Source organism: Natrix helvetica (genome assembly GCF_964273705.1).
Source record: "Natrix helvetica genome assembly, chromosome: 6".
Taxonomy (NCBI): Eukaryota; Metazoa; Chordata; class Lepidosauria; order Squamata; family Natricidae; genus Natrix; species Natrix helvetica.
In genome coordinates, this window is record NC_138553.1 from 76,012,385 (window position 1) to 76,035,571 (window position 23,187).

Here is a 23,187-nt window from a genome sequence, read left to right on the forward strand (position 1 = left end):
TTAGCAGAAAAAGATCTTCCTTGGAGTAAGGAAGTGAATTCCGTGTCCCATCACTTCCTTGCTTTTGTTTTTAGGCACAGAGTCTCGAAGGATCCTTGGCGCTCTCTGAACTTGGTTGTTTTCTTGCAGGCGTTTTATTACCCAAACAAGGAAACATGGGTACACTGACGCTGTTGCCTAGTTTGCCTAATGAAAGGTCTGCAAGGAAACAACCAAGCCAGGGGTGAAATTCAGCAGGTTCTGACAGGTTCTGGAGAACCGGCAGCGGAAATTTTGAGTAGTTCGGAGAACCGGCAAATACCACCTCTGGCTGGCCCCAGAGTGGGCAGGGAATGAGGATTTTGCAGTATCCTTCCCCCAGGAGTGGGCAGGGAATGAGGATTTTGCAGTATCCTTCCCCCAGGAGTGGGCAGGGAATGAGGATTTTGCAGTATCCTTCCCCCAGGAGTGGGGAGGGAATGGGGATTTTACAGTATCCTTCCCCCAGGAGTGGGCAGGGAATGAGGATTTTGCAGTATCCTTCCCCCAGGAGTGGGCAGGGAATGAGGATTTTGCAGTATCCTTCCGCCAGGAGTGGGGAGGGAATGGGGATTTTACAGTATCCTTCCTCCTGGAGTGTGGAGGGAATGGAGATTTTGCAGTATCCTTCCCCTGGAGTGGGGAGGGAATGGAGATTTTGCAGTATCCTTCCCCTGGAGTGGAGTGGGAATGGAGATTTTACAGTATCCTTCTCCTGGAGTGGGGAGGGAATGGAGATTTTACAGTATCCTTCTCCTGGAGTGGGGAGGGAATGGAGATTTTACAGTATCCTTCTCCTGGAGTGGGGAGGGAATGGAGATTTTACAGTATCCTTCTCCTGGAGTGGGGAGGGAATAGAGATTTTGCAGTATCCTTCCCCTGGAGTGGGGAGGGAATGGGGATTTTACAGTAACCTTCCCCAGGAGTGGAGTGGGAATGGAGATTTTGCAGTATCCTTCCCCTGGAGTGGGGAGGGAATGGAGATTTTACAGTATCCTTCTCCTGGAGTGGGGAGGGAATGGAGATTTTACAGTATCCTTCTCCTGGAGTGGAGTGGGAATGGAGATTTTACAGTATCCTTCTCCTGGAGTGGGGAGGGAATGGAGATTTTGCAGTATCCTTCCCCTGGAGTGGGGAGGGAATGGAGATTTTGCAGTATCCTTCCCCTGGAGTGGGGAGGGAATGGAGATTTTACAGTATCCTTCTCCTGGAGTGGAGTGGGAATGGAGATTTTACAGTATCCTTCTCCTGGAGTGGGGAGGGAATGGAGATTTTACAGTATCCTTCTCCTGGAGTGGGGAGGGAATGGAGATTTTACAGTATCCTTCTCCTGGAGTGTGGAGGGAATGGAGATTTTGCAGTATCCTTCTCCAGGAGTGGAGTGGGAATGGAGATTTTGCAGTATCCTTCCCCTGGAGTGGGGAGGGAATGGAGATTTTACAGTATCCTTCTCCTGGAGTGTGGAGGGAATGGAGATTTTGCAGTATCCTTCTCCAGGAGTGGAGTGGGAATGGAGATTTTACAGTATCCTTCTCCTGGAGTGGGGAGGGAATGGAGATTTTACAGTATCCTTCTCCTGGAGTGGGGAGGGAATGGAGATTTTGCAGTATCCTTCCCCTGCCACGCCCACCAAGCCACGCCCACAGAACCGGTAGTAAAAAAAAATGAATTTCACCACTGAACCAAGCTCAAAGAGCATCAAGGACACCTCATTTCAACCCCTAAGCTACAAATAGTCTTGTAGACTTTAAAGTCTCATATCGTGTTGCAAGGTTTTCCCTCTGTCCCAAACGAATTAAGATATAAAGAAAAGGCATAAAAATGTGGTTTGGCTGCAGGCAGAGTAAGAATTAGTGGACTGGAGAATCCATTGTATCCTTGACCTATTCAGGGAAGCTAAAGTCCCCTTCCAAGTTGGGTGTGTTTAATTGACTCCCACCATCATCAGTCAAAAGGAGACTAATGATTACCACCCAACTTTTTCCAGGGATGGATCCATTTTTGACAGGGTTACGGAACTTTTTGGAAATTGCAAGAAGAAAGAAAGTGGCATTTATATATCATCCTAGCCCAGCCACTTACATAGAAAACAGCTGCCTTGAATTAATCTATTTTCTTGGTGAATAAATATTCTGCTATCAGGGAGTGAGAGATTATGACGGGGGTCAATTTTTCATGGGACTGGAACTTTTCCTTATGCAAAGTGAAACAGTTATAAGGAAAGATGGAGTTCTATTAAGTCTGCCTTCTTTTCCATTTGCATTGAAGATTGTCCCCTAAATCCTAGAAAGAACATGGTTATCTTTTGAACGGTTCAGGATATCGTTGTTTCACGATGTGAAACTCCTCTTTGAGTAGTGTTGACGAATAGAAGAGATGAAACATAGTGATAGCATTATTAGCGCCCTAACCCACCCACTCTGGGGCAGGCCAGCATCATACCATCTGGGCCAGCGGTGGGATTCACTTAGGCTTACCACTGGCTCACCATTGTGAGCCTACATGGAATGCACGCATGTGCGCTGCATCGAAAACGAGGCCACACAGGACATTTTGGAACTGGGGCGGGTGGCCGGGCCCAACCACAGTTTGCCACTACCGGTTCGAGTGAACCGGTCCGAACCGTCTGAATACCTCTGTCTGATCTGGGCATAAATCAAAGTTGACCTCTACAGAGAAACAGGGTTCTTTGCCGAATACAAATTGGAGATAAGACACTATATGAATTATTCATTTTCCAATTTGTTCCTCTGGTTCTTTAACGCTCCTTGGCTTTGCTCTGAAGGAATCACCAGGGCCTAGTAGAGTATTCTGGATAAGATTTATAGGTGTATTAATTACCTGCAGACCCTACCGAGATCACTCTTTGGGGCTAGAGTAGGGGTGTCCAATCTTGGCAACTTTTAAGATTTCGACACCCGGAATTCCCAAGCCAGCCATGGGAGTTTTGAAGTCCACAAGTCTTAAAGTTACCAATGTTGGACACCCCTGGGTTAGAGAATAAACCCTAGAATTTTACACTCCGTGCATTTGCAGTGAGAGATCAATCATTGGTGGGCAAGGGGACCTTGAAGAAAGTTGTTCTGCTTTTACTCTCTCTTATTATCTCATGAAGAATACCCTGTCTTTACCATAGACAGCGCGTCCTTCATGAGACAATAAAAGAGACATCCATGTAGTTCCCTAGGACAGGGGTCCCAACCCCTGGGCCAAGGCCTACTAACGGGCTGCAGACTATTCAAAACCAGTCCAAGGGAGAAATGGGCACGCGCGGACACAAGAAACTCCACTCGTGCGAGTGGAGGGTGCTTGCACTTGCATGCAAAGCTTCATTCACGCAAATGGAGCTTCGCATGCGAGCGCCCTCCCCTTGCACGAGTGGAGCTTTGCATGCAAGCGCAAGCACTCTACCCTCGTGCGCGAAGCTCCATTCATGTGAATGGAGGGCGAGCTGACCTGCTGCTCACACACAAAGGGAGCTCTGTTTGTGTGCTTCCCAATTGCACACTCTTCCTCCTTGGGCTGGGCCACCAAGCTGGAAAGGCTGGGGACAGTTGTCCTGGACGACAGATTAGAAGTGGTTATTCTAGGATGCTACCTCACTTCCTTGACAATTAACACTGAGCTGCTTTCATTCCTGTATTTATTTCTTATTATTTGTGTGTGTGTGTGTGTGTGACTACGAAGAAGCTTTTTGGAAAAGATACAAGTGTGCCTAAGGCTTTGCTAAATACGTAGGCAACTATTGTTGTCACGACTTTTTTTGTTGTCACCGGCCCAAATTAACAACCCAACGAAACAGGTCACAAAAAGCAGGAAATGCTACAGGTTGGAAATCAGTAGCAAAAACCTGAAAGGGTAATCTTTTTCTCGCTGTCTCTCTAGTGGTAACGCAACACTGAGTAAAAAATAAAACAGGGAGGAAATAATATTGAAAAGAGACAGACAAAGTTAAAATTTTACACACCCACCCAAACGCACAATGGGTTGTAGTTTTTGTGCAATTTGCAGTCTTAGCCAGGACTTCTCCTACTCCAGGGGTGTCACACTCAATTTTATTGAGGGCTGCATCAGGGCTGGGGCTGACCTGAGGGGGCGTGGCCAACTGGGGGGGGCATGGCCAGTTTGACACCACTCCCCAAACTGCTTGCATTTTTTCCTCTTTGCACTGGGTAGACCCCCGGGGGAGAGCCACGCTGGCCGAATGTTTCCTCTTCGCATTGGGTAGGTCGCGAACTGAAACAACCGGCCCCTTACATTTTCCAGGAAGGTCCCGCAAGCCCAATCCAATCACATCGCAAGCCCTGACCTATACAGTGTCGTAGCTGTTACCAAACATTTAATAGGCATTTTATCTCACCTCTATTGCCTCCTGTGCAGTGGAAATTTCACTCCAGTGGCCTTCCAGAGTATTCCGCGAATGCTGGCAAAACAAATCCATATTTTCCACCCGTTAGTGCTAACGGAAGAAGAAATCATCGATTTAAGACCAGTGACTTTTTTCTAGTTCTAGCACAGATGACCCTATAGGGCTGATAAGATGGGAGTTCCCTGGAAATAGCCAACAAACAAGAATTTTATCTAACCCTCCCAGAAGGTGGCAATTAAGAGGTAATCAAGTGATCTAAATTCCTAGCATAGCTTTTGTTTTGTTTTGTTTAAAAACAGAATCATCCAGAGATAGCAGGTGGATAGTGGTTTTCTAGAATCTGGGGCAAAAAAACTTTCCCAGTCCTACTACTGGAAATTCTTTTACTGGAATCTCTGTGGTTTACGTGAGAATCTGCTATTTTCCCCTAAATTATGGGCTGGCTTTCAAAAGAGCAGAGGTGGCATTTTAAAGATTGGACTTACCAATTTCTTCACTGAAACTCCTTTATGGAGGAGTCTTGTGGTGAGCTACGCAGAAAACGTTTCGGGAAGTGATGGTAATTCTTGTGGCACAAGCAACACATCCTGATTTAAACCAGCATCTTACAATTCCAGTTTCCCAGCTTGTAGAAATTTCCCCAATGCATACATTCTGTAACAGGGGTCACCAAACGTTTGGACCTCAGGGACCGCTAAATTCATAATTTTAAATCCCGCGGGCCACTAATATCTGCTTAATGACCAGCTGCGTGGGCGTGGCTAGATGATCATGTGACAAGGTGGGCAAGGGGAGCCTCTACTCGTCCCTCCCCTCCCAGCCACTCTTCGCCTCCCCGCCAGGGCTCCTTAGGGCCCCAACAGGAAGCAGTTGTTGGAGCCACCATGAGAAAGAGTTGGCAAAACAGCTCAGTCCAAATTGGATCTGACCGAGAAGGAGGCTCAGCAGAAGCACTGAGGACTACGAGCATAGGCTTTCCAAGCAGAGGGAAGACCTGTGGGAGTGCAAGGCCAGCTACCGGCGCCTGGAGGCTCAGCGAGCTGAGATGGTCAGCCAGTTCCAGGCCATGATGCAGTCCCACTGGAACAAGGCCCTCCAGCTCTTTGCCACCAGCAGCACTTCCCTCCAGCTTTCGCCCAAAGCCTCATACCAGGTCCTAAGTCGGAATTTCTGCCCCCCTCCGACCCGCGCAAAAAGACCCTGAAGGAGACTCTCTGCAGCAACCCAAATATTCATTGCACGTATCCATCTCAGGGGGCGTAGTTTGATTTAGTGCAATATAAAAAATACAAATCATTTTTCTGCGGACCCCCAAAATTTTCTCACGGACCACCAGTTGGTAACCGCTGTTCTATAACATCAATTGATTTAAAACGTCCAGTGTTGCAATTCTGCATAACAATTGCAAAAAAAACCTTGAATGAATATCTAATATGTATTTAGATTCATAGCACGAAATGCCTTCCAGATTGTAAGAGTATTATGGAAGCTGTGGTTGCCTTTTCCTTCTTATGTTTTCTATGCATGGGAGTGTTTGCATGCTTCGTGAGTGTTGAGATAGGTTTGTATTATGTAGCTTTAAGAAACAACTTGGCTGACCAATAGATTTTGATGTGGCAATGATATGAATGCCTTCCTAAGGCAGGAAAGACCCGTTTTTTAGTTCCTCAGAGAAGAAGCAGTTGGGTGACCCCTCCAGGAGTAACATTTCAGGTGCAAGTACTGTATTTTTTGGAATATAAGACGCACCTTTTTCCCTCAAAAAAGAGGCTGAAAATCTGGGTGCGTCTTATACACTGAATACAACATTTTTGGCCCCTTGAAACCACGCCCCCTTTGCAAAAACCGCTGTGCATAGCCTTTAGGAGGCTTCCTGAGTGCTCCTCGGGGATGGGGAGGGCAAAAATGAGCAAAAAATGGGCTGGTTTTTTTGCTCGTTTTTGGTCACCCAGTCCCCAGGAGCACTCTATAAGCCTCCTAAACGCTATTCATGCCCCTTTTTTGACAAAAAATGGGCCAGGTTTTGCGAAATACGGGCTGTTTTGGGGAGGTCTACAGAGTGCACAAGCTTTTTTTTAAAAAAAATTGCCTCTTCAAAATCCTGGTGCATCTTATACTCCGAAAAATATGGTAGTCCTCAACCACAATTGAGCCTCAACATTCCATGGCTGAGCAAGACATTCCCCACTGACTTTGATTGTCAGAAGGTCGCAAAAGGTGATCACATGACCTTGGGATGCTGCAACTGTCATATAAATACATGTCAGTTGCCAGACGTCCAAATTTTGATCACACAGGGATGCCGCGGCAGTCATAAGTGTGAAAAACCACCGTAAGTCACTTTTTTCAGTGCTGTTGTAACTTCGAACTGTCACCAAAAGAATGATTGTAAGTCAAGGACTCCTTATATTTTGGATCCAGCCAGAGATGGTACAAAGCCGGTTTATCGGTTCGCCTGAACCGGTAGTGGCAAACTGTGGGTGGGCCCGTCCACCCGCCCAGATTACAAAACGTCCTATGTAGCCTGCCGTGCCCATGCGTGCACGCTGTGTGCCCGAGCAAAGCACATGCACGGAAGTCCGCACGCATGCGCAGAAGGTGTGCACGCGACACAAGCATGCACGCTCACAGTGGCGAACTAGTGGTAAACCAGTAAACTCTACCGCTGGATCCAGCTTTTTTCCTCCCTGTCCTTCCCAATTTTCTAAACTGTGTTTAAAAATGTAGTGGAAGATCTTGACAGGCTGGTGATCCACCATCTTGGGAGAACAGAATCCTACAGAAATTTCTGGTGGAAATCTAAGCAGCCGAGGATTGGATGTCAGTCCTTTGGCATCTCCAGTTTTTCAGTTTGATGCTGCAAAAATGTTGACAACATTTTAGCATTTTTAGCCACTACTGGTACTCAATGCTTCTCCTCCTCCACCGTCTCCCTTCTGTCACCCAGGGATGCAGAGAAATCTTTTAGGTGATTTTGGTGGCATGACGAGCTGCATTTCAAAAATAAAGTATGGTCTGGTCAAATAGAGTTTTAATTAAAATTTAATTAATTGGAGCAAACGTGTATGCATGAAAACAATGCATTAATTATTTTCTCCTTTCTGGTGCATAGCAAGAAGCCAATATACAGTAGTGGTTACAATGACAGACAAGATCTAGGGGAGGTCCAAATGGCAGGTTTTCTGTCAAATTTTATTTTTGGTTTAATTAATCATGTATTGATGAACCAAATGTTTCAGCCCTATCAAGTCAATACAACTGTTGCCAAAATTTTAAGACGGGGTATACAGTCAGGTCCAGAAATATTGGGACATCGACACAATTCTAACATCTTTGGCTCTATACACCACCACAATGGAGTTGGAATGAAACAAACACAATGTGCTTTAACTGCAGACTGTCAGCTTTAATTTGAGGGTATGTACATCCAACTCAGGTGAACGGTGTAGGACTTACAGCAGTCCATTTTGTTTCAAAACAATTGCATGCATAACCTTATGGAGGCTTATATAGAGTCTGCTGGGGGCTGGGGGGGGGAATCATTTCTGTCCTTCCCAGCCCCCAGGAGCTCTCTGAAAACCTCCATAAGGGTATCCATGGCCATTTTGGTGAAGGGGCAGCGCTTCGGGAGGCAAAAAATGCTGTATTCGGTGTATAAGACGCACTCAGATTTTCAGCCTCTTTTTTTGAGGAAAAAAGCTGCGTCTTATACTCCGAAATATACGGTAGGTTGTGGTAGCGGCAGTGAGACAATTTGGTTCACTTTCATAATTTAAGAGACGCTCGGCTCTTTTTCATTCCTTCACCATGCCCTCCAGCTTAAATGTCAAATATGTAGAATTTTTCCATTTTCTCCAAATTTAGGATATTACCATTATCAGTTGCAATATAAGCTAAAGTCTTCAACCACAATTTAAAATGGCTTTAATATCCAGGGTTGCTCCCAAGTTAGAAATTCAATAAACTGGCCATTTCCTCATTTCTTTCGTCTTTATTGTGTTATTTTATTTTAGTATGTTTGGGCAGTGTTTCAGATTTTCATAAGTGTATCTTATCAAAGTGCATCTTATCAAAGTGTATCTTCAATATGTCCTTCAGGTGTTCCAAGCGTGTTGGGGGGGAAAATGAGATTTAAATACGGATTATTGAACTGCTGTGGATCTCAGAGGTTTGGGCAAATGGTGCCCAAAGCATGCCCAAATTAATTTAAACAATTTTGTTTAATGGCGGCAATCTCACAAAATACTTAACAAAGTTTCAGGAAAATATATCAACATTTTACAAACAGAGAAATCATTCTGCTTTTTTAAAAAAAATATTGTACTCCAGTTATCTCTTTAAATTAACCATCTTCCTTTTTGGGTGGTTGAGTTTCTCTGCCAGGTATTTTTCATTTAGAGCTGCTAGTTTTCCCTCTTGAAAGTTTGGATGATGTTGCAACTGGGTTACCCTGTTGTGTCAGCCATAATTTCTGTATAGTTTGATCCTAGTGTAATGTGTGAACCTGGCCAATTGTGGTTAAAGAAACAAGCACCTAATTTGCTCTACAAGACAGTTTCTCCACAAAAAAGATTACTTAAACTGTCCCTAAAACCAGGCCTTTTCCAGATTTGGGGAGGGGAACATATGGTTGTTGGGGGGAGCAGGGGACGATCTCTGAAATATTTGGTAGAATCAGAAGAAACCTCCGTTTAATTCCATCTGATTTACAATAGAATGGATCAAAAATAAACGTGAATAATATGGTCCTCCAGGGCTTTACTTAATGTTTTTCTTCTATTCCTTTAAGTAGTACATTTTGAGAAGTATTTTGGGAAATCTTCCAGGGCTACAAGTTCCGTACCTCTGCACTAAACAATAATTTATTCTGATGAGTTCTGAAATAATGAGTTATGTTATTCTAGTTAAGTTTTAATCTTGGATTGGTTATAAAATCTGGATCAATTTAAATTGTCATTTCAGGAAGGAATATCTCTCTGTTCCGTTCCATAAACACATAGGTCAGCCTCCCTCCCTGCCTTCCTTCCTGATTTCCTGTTTTCCTGCCCTTCTGTTTCCCTCCCTCCCTTCCTGCCTTCCTGTTTTCCTCCCTTCCTTCCTGCCTTCCTATTTTCCTGTCTGTTTTCCTGTCTTCCTGCCTTTCTGTGTGCCTTCCTTCCTGCTTTCCAACTGATAAGAATCTGCTTGTCTCTTTTACGTGCATCTTTCTATCAGAACCTAACAGCAGGCTTGTAAATTGCCATATCTGATCACCAATGGCAAGCAGAACTTATTTGTAGCCGATTGGAATGCTATCCGAAAACTGATGCTCGGCTTCCTACAGCATAACTCAAATCAAACGTAGCTTAAGGTGTGGAGCCCCTTAGGATCCAAGAAAAAAAATGAACTTAGGAGGCATAGTCAGAAAGAGAGAAAGGGAAAGTTTTGAAGACTGTGTTGTGATCCGCAGAGTTGGCAGCAGATTCGGGCAGTGAGGAGGTTGGGGAGGAACATGGGCCAATCCTGGAGTCTAGGGAAGGCTCTGATGAACGCTCTGTGTTGGAGGCAGAGAGGGGACCAGAGCTGTCTGACAGTTATCAACTGCCTTCAGAGTCAGGCATCAGTGAGGCAGACAAACAGCTGGAGCCTGTTCCCAGTGTGCGCATGTGCAGAGTTGCCAGACAAAGGGAACAGCTAAAGAACAGGGGTCAACCTGGGAGTAAGGTCACAGGTGACCGATGAATGGCCCCTCCCAGAGGAAATAAAAGAGGAGCGAAAGGGGAGTGGAGTTTGCAGGAGACTGTTAGTTCGCTTAATTGGTTCGTGACTCCTCCGAGACTCCTTGCCAAGTTTTGCAGGTATCGGCCTGGCAGCTCTTCAAGCCAGATAAGGTCTGTGACTGTAAATCCTCCCTTGAAAGACTTTGCTGGGTGTGAATGAGCAGAATTCACAGTCAATTAATAAAAGGGGTCTTTGTCGGGACAAGGAGTTTGCTTCATGCTCTTGGGAAGCCTGGGTCAGAAGAGGCTGATTCTACCATGTCCTGCCCAAAGACTCACTACTTCTTTCCGGAAGCTGCTACTAACATGATGCCGATTTCTACTTCTTTCAAATAGGATTTGTTTCATTTCTCCTAGTTGCTGCCCCAAATTCACGTTGTTTTCTCTTCCCTTTTACAGCAGGAAAGGATTTCGTATACTCCACCTGTGAGCCCAGTAGACGATTATCCATCCTCGTCACCTCTCCATGTCCCACTGCATCGAACCATCAGGATGGAGGACGAGACCGTCAGGCTTCCAGCTCATTTGCGTGAGTGTTTCAGAGTGGGGCTTTTGGAGAAGAGGTGGGGGAAAAGGACAGGAGTGGTTCCAGGTCCTAATTTTTAAAATGCTGTCCCTTGCCCATGCCACCGAAATCTGTGGTGGAAATGTGTGTTGCAGATCCGCAGCAGATATGCATGGTTGGGAAGATGTATCAGGATCAGGGTGGATAAAAACCAATGGTTTAAAATTTTTTTTTTTAAAAAAAAAATCAGATTTAAAAAAAAATTAAATTGGATTTTAAAAATGTTTTATCCAATTTATCTTAATAAAATGCTTTTGGAGTAAAAAAAAATCTATTGAATGATAGTTTTCTATTTTAAGATCCATTAATAATTTAGTTTATTCAGCGTGAAATGGAGCTTAGTTATGTAGCATGAGAGGCTGTATATTCTGCAATATTGGGACTCAACAACAGATCAGAGAAGGAGCTGCTGCGGGGCCGAGATGACAGCTGCTCTTTAAAAATTATGCTTTAAATCGAATTGGCTTAAATCAAGCCCTTTTTATTAATAATTTAAATCGTGATTTAAAGCGACTTGATTTAGATCAGATCCACCGTGATAAAGGTTTGGCACATGTGATGTGATGTGCAAAATGTTTCCATTTCCATGAGCTGTTCTGTGTGGTCCAGAAGTGGTTGGACCCCAAATGGGGAACCTAAGTAGCACACACCTGTATTGAGGTTGGCAAGGTCTTTATGGGTGATCCCCAGTATTTCACGATGGCCTTGATGCGCTTACTGAAAGATCACAACATGTTTTCAGAACCACAACCACACCCTATTGTCTTTCTCTACCGCCACTATCACTATGCTTTGTCTTCGTATTCTACTACAGGGGTCTCCAGCCTTGGCATCTTTAAGACTTGTAGACTTCAACTCCCAGAATTCCTCAGCCAGCAAAGCAAAGCTGGCTGAAGAATTCTGGGAGTTGAAGTCCACAAGTCTTAAACTTGCCAAGGTTGGAGTAGAAACCTACTCCAACCTTGTTCTACTAGAACAGAAACTACTGTTCTAGTAGAAACTTCTAGAGATACTATGAGGGTGCAGCCCAAACATTCTTTCTGGGCCACGATGACAATAATTAGATTTTTTTTGTGGTTTTTAAAGATGCTCCTCTGAATAACTTATTAATATTCCTAATACTGCAGTACAGGTACCGTATTTTTCGGCGTATAAGTCGCACCTTTTTCCCTCAAAAAAGAGGGTGAAAATCTTATACACGTCTTGTTTATATTTCTGTTAATAGGCAATAGGAGAATATGATGGGTTGAAACACTTGGCTTTGCTTGGTTTAGAAGCAATTGCCAAGTAAGGAAAGTAGTGTGTGAAATTTGAGGGTTTGGCAGGACTAACCATTTGATCCTTCATGAGAACATAGGGAAAGAAAATTAGGGCAGGGAACAGTGTGTACCAGTCAAGCTTTAACAGATTTTATCACCTTCTTTAATAAAGTACTTTTGATCGTATTTCTTCCTCTTGTTTCTCTTTTATATTATCTCAAGATTTTTTAAAAAAAATCAATGCTCAGTTGATCTAATTCAAAACCTTATTCTCTCTGCCCTAGTCCTTCTCTCTAATCAGCCCAAAGGCCAAGTTTCAATTCTTGAAGACATTGCCTAAGACAGCGATGGCGAACCTTTTTTGGCTCGCGTGCCATAAGTGGGGGGAGCGCAGGGGGGTAGTGTGCGGGCCTGATGCACCCATAATGCAATGCGCGACCCCCCAGTGCGCGCACGCACTACAGGCATGACCCCCCCATTTTTTGGATGCTTTTTTTGCCCTCCCCAGGCTCCAGAGGCTTTATAGGAGCCTGGGGAGGGTGAAAACAGCCTCCCCTGCCTCCCCGGGAGCCCTCCGGAGGCTTGAGGGACCTTCAGGACGCTTCCCTGAAGCCTCCGGAGCAGTCAAAACGACCCTCCGAGCAAACCGGAAGTCCATTCCAGAACCTCCGGTTTGCCCGTAGGGCCGGTTTTTTGCGCTCCGGAGGCTTCAGGGAAGCATGGCTGGCTGGGGAATTCTGGGAGTTGAAGTCCACAAGTCTTAAAGTTCCCAAGTTTGGACACCCCTGCTTTACACAAATAGCTCTCGATGTACAATAGATTATTTAGTGACTGTTCAAAGTTCCAACGGCACTGAAAAAAAGTGACTTATGACTGTTTTTCGCATGATCTTTGAAGCATACCCATGGTCACATGATCAAAATCCAGATGTTTGGCAACTCTCACATTTGTGACAGTTCAAATGTCCTGGGGTCATCTGATCACCTTTTGCGACCTTCGGACAAGCAAAGCAAAGAGATTCAACCTGGAAATAAGGAGAAATTAAAACATACGAAGAATAGCTGCAGGAACTGGGGCTGGGCGTGTCTAGTTTGATAAAAAGAAGGACCAGGGGAGGCATGATATAGCAGTCCTCCACAGAGAGGAAGGGATCAAGCTATTTTCCAAAGCACCCAAAGACCAGACAAGGAATAATGGATGGAAATTGAACAAGGAGAGATTCAACCCAGAAATAAGGAGGAACTTTCTGTCCGTGAGAACAATCAACCCATGGAACAGAAGTGGCTTTCGGAAGTTGTGAGAGCTTCATCACTTGAGACTTTCAAGAAGAGATTAGACTGCTTTGTCAGAAATGGTGTAGGGCCGTGATGGCGAACACATAGCACGCACGCCACAGGTGGCACGGGCAGCCATATTTGCCATCACGGCCCTCCTTAGCTCCGGTGTGCGTGCGCGCACCGGCCAGCTAATTTTTGGCCTTCCAGAGGGCCAGGGGAGACTGTTTTCACCCTCCCCAGGCTTCAGGAAAGCCTCCAGAGCCTGGGGAGGGCAAAAACTCCCGCCCCCCTGTACAGGGGGGGGGCACACATGCATGGGGGGTTCATGTGCACATGTGCAGGTGTGGGGGTCGCACTGGTGTAGGATGTCCTGCTTGAGCAGGGGGTTGGACTAGATGACCTATAGAGTCCCTTCCAACTCCGTTAATCTGTTAAAGATTTCAGAGTAATACCCCTGACGAGCCAAGAAGTGCATTATATCATAAGAAATAAGCATAGCCCAGTTACATTTTTTTATCTCCGGTCAGGTCTCTGTCTAGCTATCAAAGTGTGAATCCAAGAGACTGGAATAACTCCTCTTTTTTAGCAAGTGACCTGCATCAGAAAACAGCTTGCACAGATTCAAAGAGCAAATTCATGAAACATTAGTAGCTTCAGCAATGGGAACTGAAACCAAAAGGACTCCGAACTAATAATATTACTGCTGTATGTTGACGGATATAGACTTGGTTCTGATTGTCTTCAGAATATATTACCTTGGCAGTTTATCAATTCACTGAAGGTCAACTACGAACTTTCTACTATGAATTTTCTCTTTTTAGAACTGAAAATCTCTCCCCACCCCATTTTCACTAGTTATGGCAAATACTGAGTGACTAGAAAAAAAACCACAGAACCACAAAGATGAGTTCTTCACACATTCTGTAGCTCAGAGGCACATTTTCTCCTCGTGGGTTTGTTCTGACCAAGGTTTCTACGGTCATCTAGATTTCCCACAATCAAGATTTTTTTTTTTGTCTCTTCTGCTGAGATATGCCCGTCCAATGCTGCGCTGAATCCTGCCCAGCAATTCTGAAGAATGTGTCTCTGCAAAGTGCATTTTGCTGCCTCTTTGTGGCAGGAGGAATTATCTTGAAGGATTTTAGAATAGAATAGAATAGAATAGAATAGAACAGAATAGAATAGAATAGAATAACAGAGTTGGAAGAGACCTCAGAGGTCTTCTAGTCCAACCTCCTGCTCAGGCCGGAAACCCTATACCAGTGTTTTTCAACCTTGGCAACTTGAAGATGTCCGGACTTCAACTCCCAGAATTCCCCAGCCAGCTGGCTAGGGAATTCTGGGAGTTGAAGTCCGGACATCTTCAAGTTGCCAAGGTTGAGAAACACTGCCCTGTACCATTTTTCAGACAAATGGTTGTCCTATCTTTTAAAACTTCCAGTGTTGGAGCATTTACAACTTCTGGAAGCAAGTTGTTCCACTCTTTGGGTCCCCCCCCCCCTGGTCTGGAACATCTGATTACATATACGGGTAGTCAAAAACGTAACAATAGTTTGTTTAGTAACTGTTCGAAGTTACAACAGCGGTGAAAAAAGTGACTTATGACCGCTTTTCACACTTACAACTGTTGATCTCCTTTAGGATTGACCGGTTTGATCACCTTGCAGTCCAAGGGACTTGCAGGAGTCCTTCTCCAGCACCAGAGTTCAACGGCCTCCATTCTTTGGCGCTCAGCCTTCCTTATGGTCCAACTTTCACAGCCATCCATTGCAACTGGGAAAACTTGTTTCATATTTCTGTCAATTACAGTGTCCTTCTGACAAGCAAAGCTAGAATTTCCATCCATTGTTCCTTGTCTGGCCTTCAGGTGCTTTGGAAAATAGCTTGACCCCCCCCTCCTCTCTATGGCAGCCCCTGAGATATTGGAACCCTGCTATCATGCCTCCCCTGGTCCTTCTTTTCATCGACACGCCCAGTTCCTGCAACTGTTCTTCGTATGTTTTAGTCTCCAGTCCCCTAATCATCTTGGTTGCTCTTCTGTGCACTTTTTCTAGAGTCTCAAATAGAAGGGTTTGAGTTTGTGTATTCACACACACACACACACACACACACACACACTTTTGCATCTCATTTGGAAACCAAGGACCCAGAGTATGGAGGAAGAATGGAGAGGCCAATCAAGCACAGTAATCCCACGGTGATTGAACCAGTTTTGGGTGCTTTTGGCAAAAGTTGCTCTCGTCAGAAAAGAGGACTTTGGACCACTGAGCAACAAGACTTTGGACCATTTTGCTTCATTAAGACCAGGGTCAACGCAGCCGTCTACCAGGAGATTTTGGAGCACTTCATGCTTCCTTCCGCAGATGAGCTTTATGGGGATGCTGACTTCATTTTCCAGCTGCCCACACTGCCAAAAGCACCAAAACCTGGTTCAACGACTGTGCTTGATTGGCCAGCAAACTCGCCTGACCTGAGCCCCATAGAGAATCTATGGGGCATTGCCAAGAGAAAGATGAGAGACATGAGACCGAACAATGCAGAAGAGCTGAAGGCCGCTATCGAAGCATCCTGGTCTTCCATAACACCTCAGCAGTGCCACAGGCTGATAGCTTCCATGCCACGCCCGCATTGAGGCAGTAATTGCTGCAAAAGGGGCCCAAACCAAGTACTGAGTACATATGCATGCTTATACTTTCCAGAGGTCTGATATTGTTCTATGTACAATCCTTGTTTTATTGATTGCATGTAATATTCTAATTTTCTGAGATTATGGATTTGGGGTTTTCATGAGCTGTACGCCATAATCATCACAATTATGACAAGTCACTGCTTGAACTATCTTGCTTTGCATGTAATGAGTCTTATCTCATATATTTGTTTCACCTTTTAAGTTGCATTACTGAAATAAATGAACTTTTGCACGATATTCTAATTTTTTGAGTTTCACCTGTATATCTGCAACTCGGAAATTTCAGGGATTTTTTCCTATACACTTGAGACCGTAGGAAAATATTTTATGTTGTTGCTGTCACTCAGCTATTCTCAGGACAGAGAAGATGCTGCCTTAATTCTCCAGACTTAAATGCAAGGGGGGGTTGGACTAGATGACCTATAAGGTCCCTTCCAACTCTGTTAATCTGTTAATCTGACACACACACACACCCTTGTAAAGATCCAGGGAAAAGGGGATCTGTGGAAGGCATTGGGGTGGGTGCTCCTGAGAGGAAGCTTAACTTTGTTTGATGCCCTTCCTTCATCTGGCCATAGGGGACTAGAGGGTTAAAAAGAAGAAAATATAAATTGAGAGGTTTATGAAAGGAATGTACAAAGTTGGTGTCTAGTGACTGTAAATCCCTTTCTGGGTTCATAGAGATATCCTGCTCTTCTCCTTTTCTTTCTTCTCCTTCGCCTCCTCCTCCTCCTCTTCTCTTCCTCCTCCTCCTCTTCCTCCTCCTCCACCTCCTTCCCTCCTCGTCCCTCCTCCTCTCCTCCTCTCACTCCCCCTCTCTTCTCTTTTCCTGGAAACCAACTACCCCTTTCACCATGTATTTATTTATTTAGGTTTTCTGACTTTCACTTCCTTCCTTGTGACTCAGCAGATACCTCCTTTCAAAATCCCCTCTCATGCCATTACTTTTTGTCCCCCCCCCTTAGAACAACAGGCTCTGTTTCAAATCCCCCCCCCCCCCCGCCAACTGTGAATGTGCTTTGGATTTTATTTCCCAATTACCACAATAGAAGAGGAATAATAACTTCTATTGAAGGAGGAAGACCTCTTTGGGGCCTTAATTCTAAACAAGCAGGGTTCTACCAAGGGAAGCAGAATTCAGTGACCCAAAGACCCCTTAAGTAGAAAAACAAATTTGTAGCCCTTATCTATAAGGTATCTTTCAGGGAAAATGAGTTCGAACCATAGAGTTGGAATGGAGGTCTTTTAACCCAGGAATTTCCAAACTTGGGAACTTTAAGACTTGTGGACTTCAATTCCCAGGGTTCCTCAGCCAGCAAAGGTGGGAACTCTGGGAGTTGAAGTCCACAAGTCTTAAAGGTGTCAAGGCTGGAGACCCCTGTTCTAGTCCAATCTTCTGCTCAAGGCAGGAGACCCTCGACCATTCCAGACAAGTGGCTATCCAATCTTTTCTTCAAAACTCCCAGCAATGGAGCACTCACAATTCTTGGAGGCCAGCTTTTCCATTGGTTAATCTCAGGAAATTCCTTAGTTCCAGGTTGAATCTCTCTTCAACGATCTTCCATCCATTACTTCTTGTCTTGCCCTCAGCTACTTTGGTGGATGAATCAACCCCCCCCCCCTCTTTTCTGTGACAGCTCCTCAAGTACTGGAAGAAAGCTATCATGCCACCCCCTTCCCTTCGCCAAGCTGCACATATCTAGTTCCTTTCATCATTCATTCTATATTTTAGACTCCAGATATCATCTCTGTTGCTCTTCTCTGTACTCTTTTGCTCTTCTCTGTACTCTTTTCGGATTGATTCCAAGCAATTCACCCCATTTCCCCGAAAATAAGACCTCTCCGGATAATAAACCCAATCTGGCTTTTGAGCGCATGCACTAAAATAAGTCCTCCCCTGAAAATAAGTCCTCCTTGAAAATATTGCAACACAGCAGCAGCCATGAGGTGACCACGCTCACCGCCTCCTGCACCGCAAAAATAATAAGACCTCCCCAAAAATATTGCAACACAGCAGCCGCCATGAAGTGGCCCTTCTTGCAGCTCGAAAATAAGAAGACCTCCCCGAAAATAAGGCTAACTGCTTATTTCGGGGGGGTCAAAAGAAAATAAGACCTTGCCTTATTTTGGGGAAACACAGAATTAATTGTCGTGCTGAGAATCAGTTGTGATGTTTGTGTGTTTGGAAAAAGAACCCTGCTCCTAGTTGATCCTAGATTCATAGCAGTGGTGGGTTGCGGGCGTACCGGAGCCTGCCCAGAGCACCGGATACCGTTTTGGTACGGTGCTCCGGAGGGCCCGCCCACCCGAACTCCTTACTGGTCTTTTAAGTCTTTGGCACTTCCGTTGAGCAGCTGGAGTGTCGCGGAGGCGCTAAGACGCATGGGCCCGCTGCGCAGGAGTATGTGGACACTGCCAGGCCCATTCCAACTGTACCGGTTGGAACAGGATCCAGAAGCCACTACTGATTCATAGGCTTGAAAGGGACCTTGGGAGATCTTGTAGTCTAATCCCTCTGTCCAATGACGGGATTCTAGTACCTAGCCTTTATTTGAACCCATCTCCCCCCCCCCCCCCCCCCCGGCTGCTTAATAGCTCTTCTAGCCAGGAAATTCCTCCTTATTTCAAGTTTGGGCTCTCTTCTGTAAACCTTTCCTTAATTGGTAGGATGAGAAGAGAATGATAAATAGAATGTGTCTGCCTGCATAGATGTATATATATATAAAGAAAAACCATAAAACCCTGCTGTGTGATAGAATCTGATGTACAGATAGTCCTCAACTTTAGGGACATGGTGGCTCAGTGGCTAAGATGCTGAGCTTGTCAATCAGAGAGGTCAGCAGTTCGGCGGTTCGAATCCGTAGCGCCACGTAATTGGAGTGAGCTCCCGTTACTTGTCCCAGCTTCTGCCAACCTAACAGTTCAAAAGCAAGTAGAAAAATAGGAACCACCTTTGGTGGGAAGGTAACAGCGTTCCGTGCGCCTTTGGTGTTTAGTTATCTTGGCCATATGACCACGGAGACGTCTTCGGACAGCGCTGGCTCTTCGATTTTGAAACAGATGAGCACCGCCCCCTAGAGTTGGGAACGACTAGCATATATGTGCGAGGGAAACCTTTCCCTTAGTCCTTGAATTACAACAGTTTGTTTAGTCACTGTTTGAAGTTACAATGGCACTGAAAAACATTACTTATGACCATTTTCCACCCTTATGACCGCTGCCATAGCCACAAAATCAAAATTCAGACACTTGGAAACTGATTCATATTTATGACGGTTGTAGTCTCCTTGAGGTCACGTGATCGCCTTTTGCAACCTTCTGACAAGCAGAGTCAATAGGGAAAGCCAAATTCACTTAACAACCGCGTTACCCATTTAACAACTGCAGTGATTCACTTAACACACGTGGCAAGAAAAGTCTCAAAATGGGGCAAAGCTCACTTAAGTAAAACGTAAGTTTTACTTACTTAGCAACGTAAATATTGGGCTCAATTATGTTCGTAAGTCGAGGACTACCTGTTATTGGTTAAGGGAAGCTGCACTTCTACCAGAGCAAATGGGCATTTAAGGAGATTGTGAAAATAGAGGAATTTTTGAATAACAGCATGGAAATTGGAATCTCCATGAACAGAGTTGGGTGTAAAACACTAACATTAGTTGGCAAACTAGTGAATGTTCCATACTTTCTTAGCCCTTTAATCATGGAGTAAAGAGGAGTGGGAGTCCAATTGTTAGAGGCTTCTATATTTACTTTAAACAGTCTTGCTATATTTACACAAGTATCATGTTCTGTCAGATTGACTTCCTTTAGGGCTCAAACGGCCCAAGAGCTGCCTTTATAATCATGAGGAGGATTTGCAATCAGGACTTGCCAACCCATTTAGGAAACAAACAACATCTGTACAGCATCACAGATAATTTCCTTATTTTTGTACCCCATGCAAGCATGCGGAGACACACAAACACACAGACACACACACACAGAGCTTGTGATCTGAGATGAGATGATCGCCAATCGGTTGCAAATCCAGAAGCGGATTTGAATCTTCCCTTTTCCAAGAGGCTTGTTGAGAAAATTCTGTTTTTCAACCAATCTTTCACGGTCTGGGAATCAAGATTATATTTTGTAGGCTTGCCCCTCTGCCCTGGCTCCTCTTGCGTGGCCTTCTTTTTTTTGGGGGGGGGGGAAACCAAACAAGCTTCATCTGTGAGAAAGTTTATTTAAAACTAACTGATAACCTGGCGTTGCCCAGGTATTTATTTATCCAAATCCTCTATTAGACAGGAATGGCAATGTTAAGTGGCAACGTCATTGTGGAATGGGCCGTCCTCCCTCCTTCCGTTAATGTCGCCGCAATTCCTGAAGAGCCGATGGCAAGAGCAATTTCTCCCTGAGCCCTGATTTTGGCGACAATTAAATTAGTTAAGAATGTTTTCCCTGTGCCCCCAGAAGCGTCAAGAAAAATGATACCACCTTGTTGTTTTGCTAGCTGATCCATGATCATTTGTCCTCAAAGCCTTGTTGAAAATGTCCCGACCAAATGTAGTTTCTAATGTTGGATTTTGCCCCTTACCAGAGGGAGCCCCCTTGTGGAGTACTGTGAAGCCGTTACCATGGCGACTCCACTGTGCTGTACAGGAGAAGCCATTTTGTGGCAGTACAGTAGAAGCCATTTGAAGGCACAACAGGCTGTATCTTAACAGAACACACACCCGAGGGGTATTAGGGGTGTCTTACCCCCACAGTATTTGTTTCCAGAGAGTAAGTCATCCGTGTATCAAGTCTCGTTGAAATTGCTTGAGGTGTTCCAGAGTTATGCTGGAACACACACAGCCACCTTTATAACAATAGATAAAAATTGCAATCGGCAGCACTTGGGAGACATGGGGGAAAAGAAATCCAGTTCCAGCGAGGTGTCATGGAAAAAGCTGCCCTTCATCTTAAACACATCTGCCCAGATGTAAGGGGTGGGATGATTCAATTCTGGCTTATTCTTGATTTGCAAACAGATTATTTTTCCCAGCCTCCTAGCTGCACTTCTTTCCCTAGGCAAAATTCACGCAGAGAAACTTTTTCATTTCGGGAGCAAGAGGGTTCAGCTTAAAACCTGTGGAAATCACTGGGACAAGGAGGAGGCCAGTGATGGTGGGGGGAGGATGTTTGCCCTGCCTGCAGCCCCCTCCATGCCCCAAATTCTGCCTGCAGAGGCGAAGGAGGAGGTTGCCAAAAAGAAAGAAAGGAAAAAGAAAAAAAACCCTCGTCTTCAAACAGCCTCCGCTCCGAGGCCAAACATCAGAGGGAAATTTCCTTTTTGGGGAAGCTGCTGTGAAAGAATTTCCTGTGTGGGCAGACGCAGCTTCCTGAGCTGAAGGCTTCTTGGATGGGAAGAGAATTCATAACGGAATGACAAATTAAAGACATACAGCCCACAGCTCTTCCAAACAGGGGAGTTTGAGTGGCCCCGTTCACTGGAGGATGAGAATAACCTCTTCCCTTGGGGGGGGGGGAACAGAAGACCTCGCTTCTTAACTGGGCTTTGGTTTTGCATTTTTTAGCCCTTGCTGGCTTGTTTTTCACCTTAAATAGGTTGGTGCAAAGGTCAGAGTTCCTCTGCCTTTTCTTAAGCTCCCAGTTCTGAGCTAGGCTTCCCAAGAGCATGAAGCAAACTCCTGGCCCCGACAAAAACCCCTTTTATTCATTGACTGTGAATTCTGCTCATTCCCATCCAGCAAAGTCTTTCAAGGGAGGATTTACAGTCACAGACCTTATCTGGCTTGGAGAGCTGACAGGCCGGTATCTGCAAAACTTGGCAAGGAGTCTCGGAGGAGTCACGAACCAATTAAGAGAACTAATTGTCTCCTGCAAACTCCACTCCCCTTTCACTCCTCTTTTATTTCCTCTGGTAGGGGCCATTCATCGTCCACCTGTGGCCTTAACTCCCAAGTCGACCCTTGTTCTTTAGCTGTTCCCTTCGTCTGGTAACTGTTCATGCGCACACCGGGAATAGGTTCCAGCTATTCGTCTGCCTCACTGATGTCTGACTCTGAAGTCAGCTGATAACTGGCATATGGCTCTCTGGTCCCCTCTCTGCCTCCGACACAGAGTCCTCATCAGAGCCTTCCCCAGACTCCAGGACTGGCCCATGTTCCTCCCCAACCTCCTCACTGTCTGAATCTGCTACCAGCTCCATTAGCTGCCACACTCCCTCTCTCTGCAATGATGGAAAAGGCAATTTCTCTCTCGCTTTGCATTCTTTTCCAGAAGACGAATCAGTTTCCCTTAAGAAAAGCTCTTCCCTTAAGAGGGATAGTCCCAACCAAAATAAAAAATTCCAGAGGGTTTAGTACAGGTAGTCCTCAACTTATGACCGCTCACATTGACCATTCAAAGTTAGGGCACATCCCTAAGAAGGGACTTACGCATTAGGGCGTGTCAAAATTCTCAAGCTTTCTATTCCCAAACGTTAGGGGTGCTCAGAAGTTTGGGAATTGCCTTGGGGACGGTAAAGATATTTCGGTTCCTTTAATATACTTCAGTTGTGCTTGGTAAGCAACTGCATAAATACTGTAACTTTAAAAAGCATTTTCTCCGTTTCTTATAAGCATTTTATTTGTATTCCACCTTTTATTCATTTTACAGATAACTCAGGGCGGCCTTACACATCCAACACACGGATTCCAAGTTCTGACATCACTCTCTCTCTCTCTCTCTCTCTCTCTCTCTCTCTCTCTCTCTCTCTCTCACACACACACACACACACACACACACACACACACACACATCATGGTCACGCAACCAGATTTTGGGGCTCAGCCCCCCAGCCTGCATTTACAGCCTTTTGCAGCCCCCGCTGGTCATGCAAATTTGCCAGAAACCAGTATTTATTTCCACTTTCTGGCAAAAAAAACCCCTCCCAACAGATTTGCTTAAATTCCCAGAATTCCTCAGCCTGCCATGTTGAAGCTCACCTAGCTTAAACTTGCCCAGTTGGGGGGGAAAAATGCTGACGTACGATGTTTCGGGTGGGCACGCAAAAGTGGGATCTATAAAAGTGTGATCTGTGAAGCATCTACAAGTCTTCTAGAAGTCCAGGAATTGGTATTTCCTTCGGCTGCTGGTAAGGCAGCTGTGAACATCTATAGCAGGGGTGTCCAAACTTGGGAACTTTAAGACTTGTGGACTTCAACTCCCAGAATTCTGGCTGGGGAATTCTGGGAGTTGACATCCACAAGTCTTAAAGTTCCCAAGTTT

General features: G+C 45.1%; 1 protein-coding gene across 1 annotated transcript in view; it reads left to right on the plus strand.

Moving 5' to 3' along the window:
* ETV6 (ETS variant transcription factor 6) overlaps nucleotides 1–23,187 on the plus strand; it is a 130,334-nt gene that overhangs the window by 40,052 nt on the left and 67,095 nt on the right. The window contains exon 2 of the mRNA XM_081958002.1: nucleotides 10,546–10,675. Within this exon, the coding sequence (XP_081814128.1) occupies nucleotides 10,546–10,675 (130 nt within the window). The remainder of the gene's footprint in view (nucleotides 1–10,545; nucleotides 10,676–23,187) is intronic.